At 39.9% G+C, this 20,351-nt stretch overlaps 1 protein-coding gene across 1 annotated transcript in view; it reads left to right on the top strand.

Moving 5' to 3' along the window:
• Positions 1-769: 769 nt before the first annotated feature.
• The window catches only part of CPXM2 (carboxypeptidase X, M14 family member 2), a 72,438-nt gene continuing 52,856 nt past the window's right edge, over positions 770-20,351 (top strand). Inside the window, exon 1 of the mRNA XM_068689085.1 lies at positions 770-1,504. Coding sequence (XP_068545186.1) covers positions 1,177-1,504 — 328 coding nt within the window. The 5' untranslated portion in view covers positions 770-1,176. The remainder of the gene's footprint in view (positions 1,505-20,351) is intronic.

The following is a 20,351-nucleotide window of genomic DNA, read 5'->3' as shown; positions in this document are numbered from 1 at the left end:
TATGAGAAACACACACAAAATATGATTGCAAAGGCAGAATGAAGAGCGGAGTAACAGATGTAGTACTTTCTCCTAGGTGACTGGACAATGGCAAGAAATTCAATATACATGATGAAAATATAAGCTGGGATTTTCAACACAGGGGTGAGGATTCATATTTCATGTGGGCCAATGGCTGCACATTTCCTTCAGCACTGAAGGTTATTTTGGAGGTAAGAAGAAGATGAAAGACAAGATTTTATCCCCAGACAAATCGATTCCATTAACGACACTGGGTTGCACGTGTGCTGCTGCTAGCACAGTGCAACCTAATCTGCTTGGAAGATGTTTCAGAGAGAACAAAAGTCAGGATCTTTCCAAAAAGAGTGAGAAAAAGAGCTTCCTGATGTTTAATTGGGCCATGTCCAGTGAGCACCCCTAAGTCCTAGGAGAAGCCTGTAAAAAATTGGTGCGTTATGTATTTAGTTATATTGTCTGGGGCAACCAGGGAAGCTGAAATCGGTGCTGGAGAGGGATGCTACTGTTGTAAAAGCTTGAAAAGACAAAATAAAAAGCTTTATAATACATCATACATGGCATGAGGGCTCTTCGACACTGACAGATCACACATACGTGTGCACGCTGAGTGTCAGAGCAGGCAGGTTCGCCCAGGGCTGTGTGTGCCCACCCCCATCCCTCACAGCATCTCCCAGGGGAGGGAAACACTTTTACACGCAAGCTGGGAGGCGAAGGCTTGCTGCCAATTTTACTTTTCTCCGACTAAAGGCTCACTTGGATCGGCTGTATGTGGGAAGACTAAAGAAACTCTTCGGGGATTTAGCCAGAGCTGCCTCCTAGCTGTGTTTTTGGAAGAAAGTGACAACAACGGAAGGAAAAGCTGCAAGAGAGTTGTGCTGGAGATCACACCTGCCAGGCGCCGGCAGAGCAAGCACACTGCCTTCCTCGCGTGCGCTTGTCCGTCTGTCTGGCTGGTAAGCCCAGCGATCACATGCATCCCGCTCCTGCCCCCTCCCTCTGCAGCCCTCTGTCCCGCTGCACGCCTCACAACTTCTGCAAACTAGCCCAGAGCAGAGGCACTTTCCGCAGACGGGCTCCCTTATCCCCCTGCCAAGGCTTTCTGCTTCCCCTTCTTCCCAAATAAAGTTCAGGGGCTTGCAGAGGAGGAAGCAAACACTAATGATCGCCCTTGGCAAGGAAAGCTCATGTTCGTCTCAGCTCTGCCTCGCTCTCTGTGCCTTTGGGCTCCTATTGCTGGGGGATCTGTCCCAGGCTGTACCCATGGACGATCAGGATTATTATCTGCAGGAGATTAGCAACAGGGATCATTATTACTCCTTTCCGTACCCCGGTGAAGAGTATTTTCCTTTCACGGAGCAACCTGGAGAGGAGGGAACTATCCGTGCTGCACAGCCAGAGGAGCACCCAGGGTTCAAACCGAGCAGGAAAGAGTTAAAACCGAAGAAAAGCAGCAAAAAAGGAAAATCCATTCTTGAAACTCCACCAGGTAACTTTCCACCTCCTCCTCCAGAGCTTGGAGTCTGCTGAATCTCATGCTGACTGTGACTTTTAACATTAATGAATACCCAGTTAATGGGAGTCTTGGTAATAATAACAATAACCGTGCTCGCGGTGATGATGATGACAACACATTAATTTTTAATATCCTGCAGAACAAGTCGTCAGAACTTTTACAGGCTTTTTAACCCCTTCCTCATCAAGTAAAGAGCTTTAGGAGTGCTAATGTACTAATTATGCTGCACTGTAGCTAGTGCATGGACTTTTCCTTCTTAATTACACTTGACAGCTGGATTGTTGTTAAAGTTGCAGTTCTAATAACAAATGAAGGGAGACAGATTCTGAAGTACAAGCGGGTTGTAAATGCTAACACCTTACTTTGTCCCTGGTAATTTTAGCAGAAGAGAGACTCCTGAATTGATTATACTCACAAATACGAATATCATTTGAGATTTCACTTTAAAGCTCTCCAGAGGAAGATATGTAGACAAAGATCTTCACTGTAAGAGACAGCCATAGCAAACTCAGTGTAATCATTGGCCTGTAAAATAAAGAAATTAAGTGACAACAAAAAATCCTTATAAAAAAAAGGTCACTTGCTATTTTATTTTCTGTTTTCTGCATGTGATTTAATGAAAATATGCAAATATTAAAATTTGCAGAATCTCAGTTAGCAATTATCATCCAGTTGTTCCCATTGAGAGCTAGTTGCACCAGCCTGAAGGAAAAGTTTATTCTTGTGTTTTCTGCATGTATAGTAGTTACTTTTGGTAGGTTTGGGACACACTCAGAACTGAATTTAGCCCATGAGATGAACTTCAAGAGTTATACAGTTAGGGACCAAATCCTACTCACTTAAAAATGAACTCCTCTTTACTTCAGAAGGAAACTTTTAATGATAAAAACCAGAGTACAGGGCACAAAGTGTGCAATCCAGAGACATTACTATGTGCAACGTAGCAAAACAGCATCAAAGGTTGTATAGAGACATTATTTTACTCCGTTTACATCTAGCCAGTAGCAAACATAGAATTTTCAATTTAAGGTTAAGACTGATAGAAATCAATTAGTCTTTGATTAGAAAAGTTCTTAGCTGTTATAATAATAAACAGTGGTAAGGAAATACGATTTCTGAAATCTTGAAAACCCTTTGTGGGGCAGCCAGTTTGGACTGCCAGTGTAAATCAAGGCAGAAACCACAGATGAGAACAAGATCCATCAGGGGCCAGAAGTAGGCAACAGTTTCCAGGTCTCAAGTACTGCCCTATTTGTTATCTAACCATGGGCTTTTAAGTTGCCTCATTAGGTCCAGGTTTTCCTTATTCAAAGTGGTAGATGCAGCACAGGATTCCTACTTGTAGTGGGGTGTTGTGCAGTTCAGCTCTGCTTTCACCTTTTTGGTTGGCTTTTTTCCCAATTTCCCTGGCACCATGATTTCACACATGCTCCAGAAAGCACAGAAGCACAGGAAGAGGAATGACTTCTAGTCTTGAAGGGCAATGTTCATTTACCTTGGCAGACAAGCATAATTCTTGTTCCCCACCTGGTGTGCTGAGCACCTTGCAGGTGCAGAGGAAGTAGCAGCTGTATTAATGTCAACCTCCTTCGTTGCACAGCACTCTTCCCTTCCCAGCCTGGTTTGTTTTATGCACCGTGCATATGCAGCACAAAATTCCAGCTATGCTGGGAGAGCAAACTGAGGTCTTACAGGCATTTCCTAAAAATGTTTGATTTTGCAAGTAGAATCGCATTCCTTTTCTACATAGGAAATTATGGAATTAGATAAGAAAAACAAACAAACAAGCAAAACTCTTCCTTAAACTCTCCCCCAAACATACTACATTGTGTGCCAAACAGTATACTAGTACAAGATTCATCTTCATTTCTAATTTACTGCTTCTTGATTTCCACCCTACTTGATTCTTTTATTTCTGTGTCCAGCCTGGCGAGCTCCTCCTCAGTCTCCTCCTCTTCCTCAGTATGGCCAAGCACAAGGCCAAGGGAAGCATGGGTGAAACTTATGACACACAACCAAAAGCAGCTGGAAATAGCTCTGTTGCAGCTTTCACAGCAGGCATGTACTCTTTTGACACAGCTACCAGCTTCCAAGCTTCCACCAGCCACCTGCAGTAAGAGGTTTTAAAGCCTATGAGCTTTGTGAGGTTAGCCAGAGGTAACACAAACTGATTTCCTCCACCAAACCTTTGGTCCTTGCTCCAGCATGTGGAGGCTTGACACCTACTCAGTAAGGTGGTTGTTAGATCTACTTTAATATGGTGAAATGCAATGCGTTTCCTCGGGAGAAGTTGAACTATATTAATGGAAATAGCCATAACAAACCCTAGGGCGGACACACAGAAAACAGAATGGTTACCATTTGTTGAAGACGCAAATAACTGAAAACAGGAGTCATTTAAAAGGAAGTGTCAGGCAATTTTAACTAGAGACAGTGATAAAAATTCTGGCTCTAACATCTGAAATCTCTCCTTTTGCCTCTCCCAAAGGCAGCTAATGGCAACAGGCAGCAGCAGTCAAGCAAGGGCATGGAGTAGATGTCCAGGTCCCAGCAATGCAGTGCAGTGCAGTGACACCAAAGCCTAGTGCCATGTCATTGGGTTTGAAATGAATAGCTGAACATCTGGCCCCACACAGAGGTGCCTAAATAATAATCCATAATTATAATTTCTCACATTTGGCCAATTAGGAGGACAACTAGAAATAATAATGGTGGTTACCAAATAGCCAAGAACAATAACTACGTCTGATTGTAAATACATGTGTGTGTTGTACATATGTGTATACATCCATGTGCTTATACATGTATCCAGAACTGGAAATAATTTACTGGACATGCAGTAAATACAAAAATCTGCTTTTTGTGAGGCTCATTGAAAGCTGGGGCATGTGGGATTAATTAGTTGTAACAAACAATAGGCTGGCTCGGAGCTGGGATGAAGAAGGCGGAGGACCGGGAAAATGTGATCTGCCCTTTGGCTGAGCAGCTGGTACTGATCACTTCTAGCTTTGAATCAAAGCTGAAATCAAACTTAGCAGTCTGAAGGATGCAGCACATAACAGATGACACGGGCTCAATTTATTTAAGCTAATTACTAAGGTGGTGAGAATATAAATGTTTTCAATCTGTGAAATACAATTGTAGGAAGAAATCCTATTGATGTCAGTGGGATTGCAATATATGTATATATTTGAAAAAGTGTTGTTGGAATCAGTATTTGCAAATATTCAGGTAGCAGCAAAAAATAGCCAGAGTGACTTCTAAATGAAATGGTACTAAGTCATCGTTGAAAGGTAAACAGTCAGATTGACAGGTTTCTGCATATACAAATTTCCCTTTTCTAATTCCATCCTTGCTTATTTAGGCCTTGATCCAAAGCCCATTCAAGTCAGTGGAAAGAGTCTCATTAACATCAGTGTTTTTCTTTTATGAGTTCTTTAATGGAGTTTAATAAATGCTGCCTCAGCTACCACCTGTGTGGCAGACCCCCACAGATGGTTTGGGGCTTTGTCTGCCTAGAGACCAAAACTCACCTCAGAGAGGTTTATGGGCTGAGGTGCCCATGAACACTGCTTAATATTGCTAATTGCTCAGGGTCACGGTTAAACCTTCATTCCTATTGTGCCTGCATATGCCATAATTATATCTGTAATTATATATTCTTTTTTACTTTTGCTGTTTTTCAGCATAGCTATGAAATAACTTCAGAAAGGCAATGCAAAAGATACTCTATTCCATATTGCCTTTCATATCTAACATGATACCATTCTTTCCAAAGTGCCATCTACACAGCTTTTTTTAATCTGAGGCTATCAGGTTCATGGAAAATAGAGAAAGGTGGAACTTACCAAACATTAGGTGGAACTTACTAAACATTAGCAAAAATTCTTACTAGGAAACAAATCTGACTTACAAAATTGCATGCGTTATAGTGGTTCTTGTTGTCACCACAATTCTGACTGCCACTGGAAAATAAAGGAGCTGTGTTTGGGTTTTAGTCTAGTTTTTATGCTAGGTTTCCAGCTAGAACAGAAAAAAAGGCAGAAGAAAGTAGTAGCCTGTGAATTAGCATTGCTTGCCAAAATTGGGTGGGATTATCTAGAGAAAAGATGGAAAAGGAGCAGACAGGGAAGAGATTGAAAATAGGCAGACATGCTGGATGCATACCTAGAGAGCTGGGAGGAAGGCTAGGAGCAAAGGGAGTCATCAAAGTCAGTTTTCTGAAGCATGTTGAACTTTGCTGGCATGTTGAAGATGGGGTAATGTCTCAGAGCTCCAGCTAGGAAGAAGTCATTAGAAAGATTGGCAAGAAGAGTTTTTGTGGAATGCAAGGGCTGAAAGCCAGATGGGGCGGGAGGCTGGTGAGGGTCTGGCAGAGAACTGTGCCAGCAGCAGCTTTAGGCAATGCATCAGGGAGCTTAGAGGGGACGGTGTGAAGGGAGATGGGGCAGTGGCCAGTAATACAGCAATTCAGAGGAGCCAAGAAACAGGTTTTGGTGTTAGAAAACTGAATCAGAAGGTAAAGTGAAATTTGGGCATGACTGCATAGAGAAACTGATATCTAAGTGAAGACTATTCAGTTGTAAATGACCCATATAGCAACCAAGAGTATTAGCGGTGTTGCTGTTATCTAACCCACTGATACCCTGCTTCAGCCTGGCTCACATTCCTGAGAAGTCCAGAGAAACTGGAGCACTCCTGTGACCTAGGATTGTAATTTTAAAACTTTTGCTTAAACTTCTTATACTGGCACCTTCTGTGAATGAACGCATTGGCCCTACATGCTCTTTGGAATATCTCCCATGAATTTTAATACGACCTGTATCATGTCCTAATTGCCAGATGTGACAAGCGAAGATGAAAACATCTGGCTTTTAATGAGCTTTCTTTCATCTACCAGCTTCTATTTTCTCCCCAGCATTTCTACAAATATGTAGAATAATAAGCCATAACACAACCATTCTGTTTAAGAGCTCATCCTTTAAAGAATGTCACAACAAAAGAGGAAAAAGATGACTAAGAATAAATAATGGGCAATGCTTTCAAAATCGTCCAACCCTTTTTGATTAGCTATGGCTTCAATGAATAATATAACATGAGAAAAAATTTAGAATAAACACATTTGATTATGCTAGAGAACACCATTTTCTACAATAATTCTCCTAGCAAGCTTCTCTGAATTCAAACTAATTTTTAAGGTGAGAAAAATACCTTTTTAAAAAAGGGAATGATTTCACTGAATAGATTTTAATAATATGAATCTGAGCCTAGACCTGTCCCTGAAATGCCAGCATATTCTGAGTCACTCATTATTTGAACTCATTCTTGTTTTTTAATGTTATTCTCTGTTCAGTGAGCCGGTTAGAGAGGTCATTCCGATGGTTCACAATCAAATTTCAATTATTTCTTTTGGGTTTGGCAGGATGACTTCTATCAGCTATGTGAACTATCAAAAAGATGAAGTATTGGAAGTTGAAGATATGGTGCAGAAGAAGTAATTTCTTGAATTTTTTAAATATGAGCCTTTTCTTCCAGGGATTTTTTGAGCCTTGCCCAATTCATTGTCTATGTAAAAAACAGACTTCTGAAAAATTTATTGTCTGGATACAGAGATGAAATTTGATTGTCATATTCACACAAAATAGCTGCTTGTGATTGTATTATCAAAAGGGGGAGGGGGGAGAGGGCTGCACTGCCACATTATTATGCAAAGTATGCAATAAATCTGAATAAATCTGGCCTTCTTGTCAGGCCTCTGGTGAGGCTATGGCTTGTGGCACCGCCTGTCTTAGAAAGTAGGGCTTTTTGAAACAAACATACAGCTATGTGCCCTCAACACTCATTGCTGGTTACCTGTGGAAAAAGGAAACAAGCAAAACTGTGATGCAGCTGAAATGTAAAAACAAGTGATTACACATGCAAAACACTCCCACAGCATCTTCTCAGCTCAAACAAACATTCCCCAAGAGAAAACAGAGGTGATAGTAACAATCAGTCATGCTAGGAGCAGGCAATCACCTTTAAGCTTTCTGTCCCTGGGAACTACCTTAATGGATGGCTTGGTCCTTCTTAATTCAATAAGCCATGGATCAAAGAGGGCATTAGAGTCTCTTTGCAAGGGATTTCATTCGAGGCTGATCACAGCCATCATATCTGTGCAGTTATGTCTCTGATGCAGAAGCTACTTCTCTGTAACCTGCTTGAACACACTGTCCATGTCCTGACAAGAATAAAGCGCATTGACAGTGGGTTAAGGGTCTTTAGATGTCACCATGACCATGGCCATCTAACACTGCTGCTCTCTGATTACTTTGTTGATGGGAGCATCATTTCCTGAGCCATGGAGGATGCTGATCACTGAACACCTCAGCTCTCTCTTTCAGGGGTTTACCCAGCCTCCCTGGAAGTCTTTCTCTGGCTTTCTCTTTACTTCAAGAGGTGTTAGATGCTTTGTATTTATTTATTTATTTTACATATTACTCTCAGTGAAATACACTGAAATGCTGACTCATTACTTTGGAATTAAATGCATTTCTAATATCCTTGTAGTACAGCAAAAGGAACATTTATGATTCTGTCACCTTGTGGTTTTATAGACCCATTTTGGGGAATAATAGGATGCTCTGGGTGTCTGCTGTGTGCAGGAAGGGCTGGAGCCCAACCAGAGATGAGCAAGGCATTTTATTCTCCATGCAGTCAACAGGCAGTGCTAAATCAACTTGACAGGTGTAAAAGAGAAACTGTTTCTCTTTTTTACCCATAGCTAAAAATGGCAACAAAAAAAAAAAAAGGTGAGAAAAACAAGAGGGGGAATGAAAAGATGCCAGATGGTGACTCTGAGAGTCAGAGTGCCTATGAAGACATCAGAGAAGCATGTGAAGATCATTTAAAGCATCTTTGGAATACTTGGGCTTAGTTAATAATCTCTGTAGCCCTGTTTGAATTAAAATAAAAAGGAGATTCTGGAGAGTCTGTTGATAGATATCTGAGTCCTCTTATGGATGTCAAACAGTTCCTTTCTACTGGGTAACGTACTGATATTGGCAAGCAAAAATTTGTACCATGTTATTAGAGGTTAAATGGAGACAAGTAAAGATCAGGGGTTTATTCTTTATTTCCATAGTGAACTACGTCACTGTTTCTTAATAAAATGAGGCTTTAGTATAACTTTCTGATTCTTGAGTGCTGTTTCAAGCAGCTGTCTTATAAATGGGAATCTGGCTCAATGCACTGTAAAATATATTTTACAAGAATGTCTTGTAAAAATTATATGAAATACTACTAATATATCAGAAAAACGGAATGATTTCCTGTTCTGACACATAAATTAGCTTCAAACCTGCACTGTATGGTCTGTGTGGGGCTGAGTCTCAGGGTGTCGACTGGGATTTGATATTGAAGAAGATCAGACAAAAGCTGAAAAGCTTCAGCAGACCATAGTGAGTTCCAGTAACTGTTAATCACACATGAAGTTGAATATCTGATTTAGTAGTGAAAGCAACCAAAGGCTTAATCTTCTGTTTAATTGCAGTTATTTACAGTATGAAAATACTTGAAGTATACAGTTTTGTTATCCAGTAAATAATACAGCTCTGCCGCTCTGCTTTCACACAAACATTAGCAGGATGTTGAATTTGCAAATGTGCTGCTGAATCAAACAGTCCAAACAAGGAATGTAATAACTGTTATTCTATACATACGTTAAACATAGTTCGGGTACTGGCAGCATACACTTTATTTCTTTCTACTACAGAACTTACCTACTCTGAAGTTTCTAGTTACTGGCATGGAAATTTTAATATTCAAAGTGGATAATGTATCTGAATATTTTTATTTATTTATTTAACAGTGGATACAGTGGACAGATCTTGACTATTCAGAAGGAGACACTGTATATGTCCCAAAGGTGAACTGCAGGTACCTAAAAGGAAACTATGCAGTGTGTACAATTTTTCTAGTTGTCTTAAAGGCAAAATAGTACTTAATTGGAGATTTATGCATCTAAAAGGGAACTGAACTGCAACTTAAGCACCAGAGTCCTCTATTCAGCTTGTCTTTTTTTTCGTTTGGTCCTCAATACCTCATCCAGACAATGACTAATAGTTTCCTAAATCTGGATTGTTTTCTTGGGTTACGGGGTTTGAGTGCTTCCTGTAGATTATTTCTTCTTCACACTCCCAAGTGTCATAAATGCCGTAGCTTTCTTGCCATTTCCTTTCTTGTTGCCTCTACAAGACTGATCCTTCTGTCTGGGACCTAGAGGGAATCTGAAGGGGAAGCCCAAAAGTCCCAATTTGACTTACAGAGTTTTCTTTGGCCTATAGAGGGGCCCAAGAGGTCTGATCTCTCTTGTCCCCAGATTTGCCTTTTCCCTATTTCCTTATAAGATCTTTGGAGAGTAAATCAGTCTTCATGATCCCATTTCGATGGGAGTTCTGTTTGACAAGAGAGTATAGAGTGATGCCAAGTGTCTCCTGCTTCTAACACATGTGAGGTTTACTGTAAACTGCCTGAGTGCATTAGTCATCACGATGTGCTGGGAAACATGGTGTTTGCAGTGGAAGCAACTAAAAAGTCTATCATTCTTTCCCAGAAATTAGAGTATTTTTATGTTCTCTTCAGAGAGACTGTATCTGATGGTGACAGGTTTATGGCTCTGCTCTACTGTCAGTGTGCTCATATAACATGTGTCAAAGGGAGGGAAAAGTTCAAAGTTTCTTAGAAGAGTTGATTTCAAATCCGGATGTAAGCAGTCCCTGCCACCACCATTACTACTGACCATAATGCCCTAATTGGTTTTAATATACAGTCCTTTTTCCCCAGAATAGTTTTCCCTAGTGTAGTGAGTTTGCCCGATGCACATGACAGGACATCTGAACATAGGACCAGATTTCAGACCTCCCAAAGATTTTTACTGATCAAGGGCAGAAATTTCAATTTCAGCCAAAAGCCTTTTGAATGTGATCATGTAAAAGTTGAACTTAAAACTTCAGCCTTTGACAACATCAATTCTCTATTTTTCCTCTTAATTGTTTATGTATTGAGAAGTTACAAAAAATATTTCAGAAACCGTTAGAATAATATTCACTATCACAAGATAGATGGCAAGTACCCTATCCCAAAGGACAGAACCAAACTTATCCCACCAAGTATTTAATCAACATTCGCTTTGCACACTTTAAATTCCAAGCAAGAATTCCATTGAGAACCCTACCAAAAATATATGTGGGTTATATACAGGTGATACATATGGAGTTTCTCAGAGTAAATCTGGACTTAGATATACTCCTGGACGCAGGTGATCCAACAGCATGGGACAAGCCCCAGTTCTCAGTGCATTTTGCACAGCCCAGAAAAGAAGGCTTCTCCTATGGTGAGACAGGGCTGCAGAGGACTGCAGTCCAATTCTTTTCCAGACTCCTCTGAAGACTGCCTCACATCTGGTCCAGTTCCTTTGCGTTGGATATTTCATTAGATATGTGTAAGTGACAATAATGGGCCCCAAAAATATTTTTTCCATCTTATAGAGGAACAGATGACTGAGGGACCATACACATAAAGCAGAAAGCTGTGAGTGACGACTCACAAAGACCTTTGTGAATGCTTCCATAGTGATCCCAGGCACTGAAGAGATCCAGAGATGGGTGGGATGCTCAAGTCTCAGAGTAGAAAATTAGGCTGAGATAAATTCCTCAGCTGCCAAACATGCTGCACAGGAGGAATGAGGTATCTGGTCACTGTAATCACAAGGTTTAGCATCTGTTCTCTGCTTGAATGACTGAATTGTTTATTGAAAATGGAACAAAAAAAAAAAAAAAAGGGCTAACATATTTTATTTATTTATTTATTTATTTATTTATTTATTTTCCTACAAGATTAAATGTTTGTTGCTTAGGGTCTGAAAACACTTCTATAAAGAAAAAAGGATGATGTCTGTTTGCAAGCAGACAAGTTCAAGTCCACAGTGAACAAAGAACAAAGCTCTCATCCAGCAACTGAAGGCATTCAATGTTATTTTAAACTATTAAATGAGAAGAGGGAAAAAAATTCTTGAGGATCTACTTTCTAAATAATCCAAATCATGATGAATGCTAGTAATATATGGAATACAAAATATTGCAGACACATCTGAATTGTTTGATGTTGCTAATAATATGCAAAGAGCAAATATGTACTCTGGCTTTTTAATACTTGAAATGCTAGTCAAATGGCAATGACCGAGAGAGAGACCATACACTTTTACAAGAGAACTAGAATGGGAAACTTTTCAAAATACAATTAAAAAATGCTAGTATGGGAGTTATGCAGCTAAAATGCCACTGAGGTCTTTGAAAGCATGGAGAGAAAATAGCACAGCACTATTCCTCTGCAAAACTGTTCCATATTTCTAGTCATTAATCCTGAAGCAGATTTTTCCTCCCAATTAACAAGTTGAAAAACATTTTGTTATGCTCAGGGAAGCTTGCCTTGAAACTTTCTCTATTCTACTTCTTTCCAAGTGCAGAATACCTATACCCTCTGAATACTTCCAGCTCTTCTGGGTGGCTGGGAAGACAGGCTCTGTATGGCAGTGGCTGAGTAAGTTATAAATCCTGGATCATGGACTGAACTTTTCACGTTAGCACATTCAAGCTTTACAGCAGAGGCAAGGACTCTGTTGGCAATACCACCAGCTATTTATTGCTAGTACAAGACTGTTCAGGTAAAGGATGTCAAATCCCACTGGGCAGGCAGCATATATTTGGGTTTATTTGAATGCATTTCTGAGGAGTCCTCATTGGATCCACAGGCTGGTAATCCTTTGGTGTGGATCTCTGGGCCTTGAAGAATCATACATTCATACATGCATTCAGTTTTAAACTCACTAAAAGCTCACATTTGATGGCATTTGAAACTTCTGACACACTTAGCTTCACATCGGTTGAGTCCTACGTGCCAAATGTTTAGCTTGTGATTATGAGCCTTTGCTGGACCAAGGCTGAGTCATTAAACAAAGCACAGAAGATGTTGCACAGAAGATGTTTAGAAAGAATGAATTTTGGAAATCTTTTTGGGGGCTGTACAACGTTTCAAGGAGGCTTCATAGGAAGCTGGAATGAGGAGGAAGGACCTCTGGACACGCAGTCATTTGAGTTGGAGAGGTGCCCAGCCTTCAAGATGTTTGTCTGAACCTTGCTTGAACTGTTTCAGATCCTTTGCTCTCTAGCATGGAGATCGAGTTTTGCAAGAGCTTCCCTGCTGAACCTCCAGTCCTTCCCTCCAATCAGTTGAGAAATATTGAGTGCCATGTCTTTCTCATGGTATTTTTAGCATTTCTCTTTCTGCAGGCAGGAAGCTAGTGAAAATGCTGAGCACTGAAAATGTAACAGATATTAATGGAACTTCTAAAACCACAGAATTCTGGTGCTGGATTGGGCTCGATGCATTTATTTATTTAAGTTTTGTAAGTTCCCTAAACTGGTTCTCCCATGACTAGTTCAAGGGCAGGTAGAGATGGGGAGGTAAAATGTATGGGCTATCGGATGTGCATGGTGCCATCTTCACAGTGGACAGCTAAAAAGCCATCTGAAAACTAAAATCCTTTGGGAACATAAGCAAAAGCTCATGAGAAACAGAGCTGGTGAAACGTGGGAAAGGGAGAGCCTGACTGCAGGGTGCTTGTGTGTTTTCTAAGCTCCATAAAAGTCTTGCTTTTTTTCTGAAATTGCTTTAGGGAATAATTAATTGCCTGTGGGAGCTGGGCTCTGTGCTTAGATCTCTGCACTGGTGGAACACTTTCAAGAGGGATTCTTGTGCTGCCCTGGAGTTTGTGTCCCACAGTGAGCCCAAACACCATCCTTGGACCTGTTCTCTCCTGTACCCCGCCTGCATCCCTCCTGCACCCAAGCAACACCTTCCTTCCTTCCTTCCTTCCTTCCTTCCTTCCTTCCTTCCTTCCTTCCTTCCTTCCTTCCTTCCTTCCTTCCTTCCTTCCTTCCTTCCTTCCTTCCTTCCTTCCTTCCTTCCTTCCTTCCTTCCTTCACTTTTTAATGTGACTGGTCACATTTCAATCCAGGCCTGGGGTTGTTTTCCTCAAATCTTTGAGGTCTAATTGTTTTTTGAAGTTTTACTTCCTGCAGTTTTGAACCTTTAAGCAGTCTGCTTTCAGGGTGCTTCTCAAGGGTGCAACAGCTTGGACTTGGAGTGCTCTAAAGGAAGGAAGAAAGCTTTGTTATATGAGTTCCTAAATCTTTTTTGCTTTTTAGGACTTCTGGGTATATCCAAAGAGCCTCCAGTTATTTTCTGTGTGCCCTTGGCCAATTTTTCATCCTCTTACTAAAACAGTTTCCACTGTTCAGGATTTTAAATGTATCAGCTACTTCTGACTTTTTAGTACAATATTAGAGGTGAGCTTGGATCAACTGTGAAAAAAAAAAAAGAGCCCATCAAAAAGAATAATTAAATAAAGAGCAAACAAACCAACTAAACTTATTTTTTTCTTTTACTGTGCTCAAGGAAATACAAACATTCTGTTTTAAGGGTTGGGAAGGAGCACACAGTTTGAAATCAGGTTAATTGTAACCACACAACTTCCTTCTGAAATCATCGTCTGAGCAACAGCTCCAGGCGCTACGGAGACTTCTGTGCTTTATGAGGAGTGTTTGTTTTTGTTCATTCATCTTATTATTTCATATAAAATAGTAACAACAGATGTGATTTTAGAAAAAAACACTTAAATATCTAAACTCACTGCTAGAGCAGACACACCAGGTCTCCATAAAACCGAGACTTACACCGTATAAAAGGTTTTAAAACCAAGTTGGATAGATTTTAGGTATTTCCTGTCACAGGCTCTCTATGTAGGTCAAGTATTTAGCCCAGATGTGCAACCTGGAGGAGGCATAGGCTGCAGCTGAGACCAGCCGGCACGGGGTGACAACTCACAACCAAACCCTGTGCCCCAGGCAGCATTCCCACCACTCGCTGATGCTTCCTCGTGGTGGGCAGCTCTGCTACTGCTGCTATAGGAAGAGAGACGAGTGCCAGGGGATGCTATAAGCACAGTTTGGTGCTCGGGTGTGATGGTTTGCTCTGCTGAAGTGGCCAGCCCACCTTCAAGGGTCTTCTTGCTTTGTTCATGGAGGAGTGTTTGCAACTGTGTGCTTGTCTATGCACTGGGAGGCAGATTTTAATGCCACTTCTGATTAGCCACATACCCTTTGGGAAGATTTAAAAATGTCAAGGACTAATTTTTCACAGATCAGCAGAGGGAGGGAATGACTCTAAGAAAGATGATCCTACACTGTTCACCTAGGTATCACTGCAGACACAGATTATTTCTATTCCAAATTCTGTTGGTAAATGCATATTTTTAGTTTTAATTGTGAAAAAAATGAAAGATGACATTTAAACTTACAGCTAAGATGACTAATGACTATCTGCTGCCGAAAGGCATAGCTCAGACTTGTGCTGGCTCTGAAGTTTGCTGGCTACCACCAAGAGCTAAGTCGGAAAGCTAAACTGGTAGAAAACAGCCTACTGTGGAACCCAACAGGGGACAGCAAAGTGATTCTATCTTCATCTCTCATTTGCTTGTCTTAAGCTTTGGACGGCTTCATCAAAGGAAGCTGATGTATCTGTTTCAATATCACATTCAGAACATTTCCCACCTTTTAGGAAAGTAAAACGAATACAATCTGGTCTATACTAGGACTTGAAATTGATTAAAAGTATAATGGCATTATGTAGTGCTGACTGGTAAGTAGCTGATTTCAGTTTCTCAGCTGTAAATTTGGTACTTGGGAATGGAGGCCACAATAGCAGTGGCAATAAAATTTAACAGTTCAGCATTACAAATGAGAACTCTTTTACAATCTTTTTATTGTTGTTGTTGCTGTTTTGTTTTCCTCTGTTTGTGTGTGCTTCATGTGTGTGCTAGGAAGACAGAAAGTGAAAACTGGTTGATAATATAGTGGTGCCATTTATTTCAGTGAAATTATGAGTTTGTAGAGAATGTCTGAAGCTGTTCATATCTTCTTCACCACTAGGTCTACAGTAGCCTAAGGTGTGTAATTCTGATCCTTGTGATGGGGAGCCTTGGATCCTTACTTTGATGCAGAACTGGTGGGTCTGCCCCCAGATCATTAAAGCTGACAGAATCCTTGGTATATCCATATTTCCAGGACCCGAAGTTTAGGCGATTTTCTAGTTTATGTATGTTTAAAGAGTTTCCTGACTAAGCTGTTACACAGTACATCTGCATAGTGAATGTGCTATACTGAGCTATGAGTGTATTAGATTCTGTATAGAGTTACTACTGCAGCTTTCATAGGAGGGAGAGGAAATTGATTGTATCATAAGATATTTTTATACTTACACAACTGTTTGTATGCAGTTATACTATTTTTGGTAAAAAGTATTGAAATTGAGTTGTTAAGGTGGTTAAATTTTAGCACTTTAAAGGTGTCTCATTTTTTGGGCCATGGTACTATCTTAAGATAGTAGCTATTTTCTGTCTTAATTTTATTGTAGTTAATGGTATTCCAAGTTTCAATGTTTATTTTTAATAGCTGCAATTAAGTTCTTATTGTAAAATCTTTAGTCTTGAACTATACCTCAGTGATTTGATCTTTTAAGCTATTTCTGGCATGAGCATATTGGATAGATATGCATTTTGATGGTAATTTTAGTCCTATACCCAGCCAGTCTGCAAGCAGTCTGACTTTTGGTTGTTTTTTTTTTTTTTTTTTTTCTTTTTTCTTTTTTTTTTCCTCCATTGTTTAGCTAAGTCTATTTGTTTGGATCTGGAAAGAAAAGAGTGGTTCTCATTTTTGATGTCTGTACTCAGTTTTGTGGCTTTAGCTGGAATTACAGAAAGTCTTCATCCCATGCTTCAGAAAAACATCAGAGGAGACATTTTAAAATAAATAGCACATAAGTCAGTATTACTCAAAGCTTATAATAAAATGTGAAGAACTGATATGTTATTTTTCAAACTGTATTTTTTTTCAGCTATTAAAGGGAAAAATATTTCTTTTTCAGGGTGACTAAGCACACATATTCGTTTGTAGGGAAAATGGAGGACTCATCAGCTTTGGATACAAACAAGAGTGTATTATGAGCAACTGAAAATCTTTCCTGGGGCTATGTCTACAGTGAGACTTAACACCTAAATACAGTGATGGTCCACACTGAATACAGCTTGTTATCACATCATTTCTTTCATTAGGGCATTGTTGCTATGACAGGGTTTGGAACACGAAGCTGTTTGATTCCCACCCAAGTCAGGTCAGTGTAAGTGGTGTTCCCATGGGCCAGCACAGTGGAAACTCCAGGGTGCCTACCTAAAAACCCTTCCTTCCTCCACCTTCTTTTTCTAAAAGAGAGGGGAAAGGGAGACAAGCCCAGTTTCAGACATGCAAGAGCTATGGGCAGTATTTCCATACCACCTGGAGGAGGAGGATGCCTCCAGGCACTTACAGGCATGGTTGCTGCTTCACCCCTAGGAGAAGAATCACAGGCAGCAAGATCCAGTTCCAGGAGGAAAACTGGGACAAGCTTCTTTTGGTCAGTCACACTGGCTCTGTGCATGGAGGATACAGCTCCTGTACTGACCTTGTCATAAATCACATCACCTCCTAGGTAGACTATATGACGGCAGCAACAGGCAGCTCCAAGGTTATATAGTGTCTGCAGTTTAGCTGAGCCTCCTGAGTCTGAAAGCTTGGCCAGAAAACTCCCAGAGAACAGGCTTTCTGGAAATTCCTGCCTCCAGCTGTGCCAAGAATAACAGAAACTCTTCCGTCTTAAATGTGCTCCTTTGTTGCATCTAGAACCAGCCACAATCTGAATGTATGAGGGAGCAAAACTGTGAAGAGTAATAAAAAAGTGTACTTTCTGTATACCAAAAATGTTTGATTTCATGTCAGATCTGACATAAATAATCAAGATAATCCCCAATTTATTCTCTATTTGACTTTAACTGCTGAATTTTCCCTGAACCTCAAAAACATAAGAAACACTTTTACTCTTGCATAGAGCTGGCACCCTGCAGCCTTTCAGATGTCTGTTGTGTCCAATCCTGCCATCAGTTCAGCACTTAGGTGGCACAAAAGAAGCATGGAAGAAGTAGTGTCTTGGTGTCATGGAAAGGCCCTGTGTGTCACTGGTATCAGGTGCAGTGCGGGCATAACTTTGTTACAAAAGAAGCAGGATATTTGATCATCAAAAGTAGCTTAAAGATATCAGATGGGTCATATTTGTGGGAACCTCACTGAGGCTTTGCCTTCACCTAGAGCCCTTCAAAATGCTCCTTCTGAGTTAATGAGGCTTTGGCTCTGACCTGGGTTTTGTGGCTTTTATCCAAAACTGTTTTTTTTGTTTTGTTTTGTTTTGTTTTGTTTTAATCTTCAACAGCAACCACAAAGGGAAGTGTATGTTGCAGTGCTGTGATAAATACTGCCCTCTCCTTCTCATATAAGTCACTGACATCTTAAACTCCTGTGCAGCGTTTTCTGATTGTGCTAGAAAAATATACAGCTTTGATGCAATATTAGAACACAGTTAACATAGTTAATGTCATCTTAGGATATAAAATTTGGCATCTATTTAATCCTTTAACTGATCTTTGATCTGGGACTATAATTCAGTATTTGAGCTTATATATAGGGGATTTGTTGTAAGTGTACATTGCTCATTTTATTCTTTTAGTGCCCTGGGAATGGGTTTATAACAAAAAGCAAATAAAAGCGAAATGTGTTTCTTGAAGAACTTTCATCTGCCTATACTGCTTCAATTAATCTGGGGCACATGGGGGCTAGTGGTCAGAATTCAGGCCAGTAAACAAACTAGCATTCATTGCTAGCAATATTTTGTATGTGAAAGAAGTCAGAAAACTGCTCAGACTGAAATCCATGGAGCTGCTTCCAGGGAAAAGCTGGGACATACCAAGTATAGAGTGTGACTCATGAACATCTGTGAAAATTTCACACTTCCACAATCACATCTTCAAAACAGCAAAATTTAGCTAAACCATGTTCCCCCTACAAATGGCTTAAGACTGTAAATATAACAAATTTTTTAGAAAATGAAGAACATTGTTCTGTTTAATTCAGCCCCCACAAAGGCTGTCTGTCACAGTAAAGCAATCAAAAGATATTTTCAGCAAGTAGCAGGCCAGCAGAAATGTGCTTTACTGTTATTTCACCTTTCAGGTGCATTACATTTTTAAAATACTTGGCATATCCGTGACCTAAGTATCTGAGACACAGGTGTTAGACTGCCAGAATTTCCATTAAGTTTCCACTATTGGAATGAATTATCAACCACATGTTTCATAGGAAAAGCTCTAAAGTTTGATAGGTTTAAATTTATTGTATCAACTTCATTAAGAACTTTTGTCTAATTCTACAAAGATCTAAGATTTAGGTCAAAATAGCGTGAATAATGTAAGTGTCAAAGTTTTCATCCTCCCCAAATGTATGTTTGTGTGCTTATTGTACCAATATCAGTAGCTTCGTAGATTAGCAGTTTCTTCTTTAATTATGTTTAAGTGTTTTGCTTAAATGAAGCCTAAATTCTACATCTACTTTGGGATGGCCCAGAAAAAGAAATAGGGAATCAGAAATTAAAAGTACATCTACCTTATGAGATGTGACTTTGCCATGAGATGCCTGAGCATGCTGTGTTAGCAAGGGTATGTGTTGTGTCCCCAGAGAACAAGATCTCTAGAAAAGAGACAAGACTGTAGTCGAATCTAATAGGCAAACGTGTGCAGAAATAAGAAACCGGTTTTGATTATAGCAATAGGTTGCTAATTAGAAATAGCATCCTAAAGCACATCACACTGGCACCATACTGCTTTCCTTCCAAGCAATGATAGACCTTCTCTGTTCGGTGGGTTCCTGCTGGTCTCTGTTATCCCCCTACATGAGCAAACTCTGGCCACGTGAGGGCCAAGATATGCAATATGGGCTTTTGACCTTCTAAACTGACCAGAATCATTTTAAAAGATAGTTCATTTGTCTATTGTTGCTGTTGATGGCAGAGTGAACTTGGGCTGTGCTGCATTACTGGAGATCACAGTATGTTCTGATGGAAAATGAAAAGCTTAAAGAAATCAGTTATGCTGGGAGGTTGATGAGGTGAAAACCTGATCCAGCTTCCACTTGAGTCAACAGGAGTTCTTCCATTGACTTTGCCTCAAGTGCAAAGACAGAGATATTAACAGTAATGACAAAATATCCTGGCTCTAAAAAATTATTTGCATAGGGAAAACTCTGTGTAAACTCATCAGCAGTGCTGCCTTGACTTCCTCCTGTCTTCTCTGAACTGCTGTATCTGGATAGTGTAACATCCTTTCTCCCCAGACAAATGTTTGCAAGTGCAAGGGGGCTCTTACATATTTTAAAATGAGAAAGATCTTAGAGCTAAAACACATTTGGAATCATAAAAAATAAATTGAATACACTCTGTCTCCAAATGTTAGGGAGACTGTCACACTGCACGATGATGATATTTCTCCATTTCCAGATCTGAGTGTGATGAGTTAGACAAGCACAGACTTGTGGGGATTGAAAAAGATTATAGGTATGGCTCCTAAAAAATAAGTAAAAAGAAAACATGCTGCTTCTGTTTTCTTGCCATTTGAAAAACTGAACAAATACTTAAATTGATGGAAAATTTTCTTTAAATAAAACAATCATTTCTCCACTTTGTCTCCAAAAGGACAATACAGAATGATTTACTAAATGCATCCTTATTAGATACAAGAGCTATAAAGATAATCTGTGCTTACCTGACAATCTTTATTTAGATACAAAAAATAAAAAATAAATAAAAT

The sequence above is a fragment of the Anas acuta genome, chromosome 7, assembly GCF_963932015.1.
Source record: "Anas acuta chromosome 7, bAnaAcu1.1, whole genome shotgun sequence".
NCBI lineage: Eukaryota > Metazoa > Chordata > Aves > Anseriformes > Anatidae > Anas > Anas acuta.
Note: the sequence above shows the minus strand (reverse complement) of the source record. Positions and strands in the feature narration are given on the sequence as shown.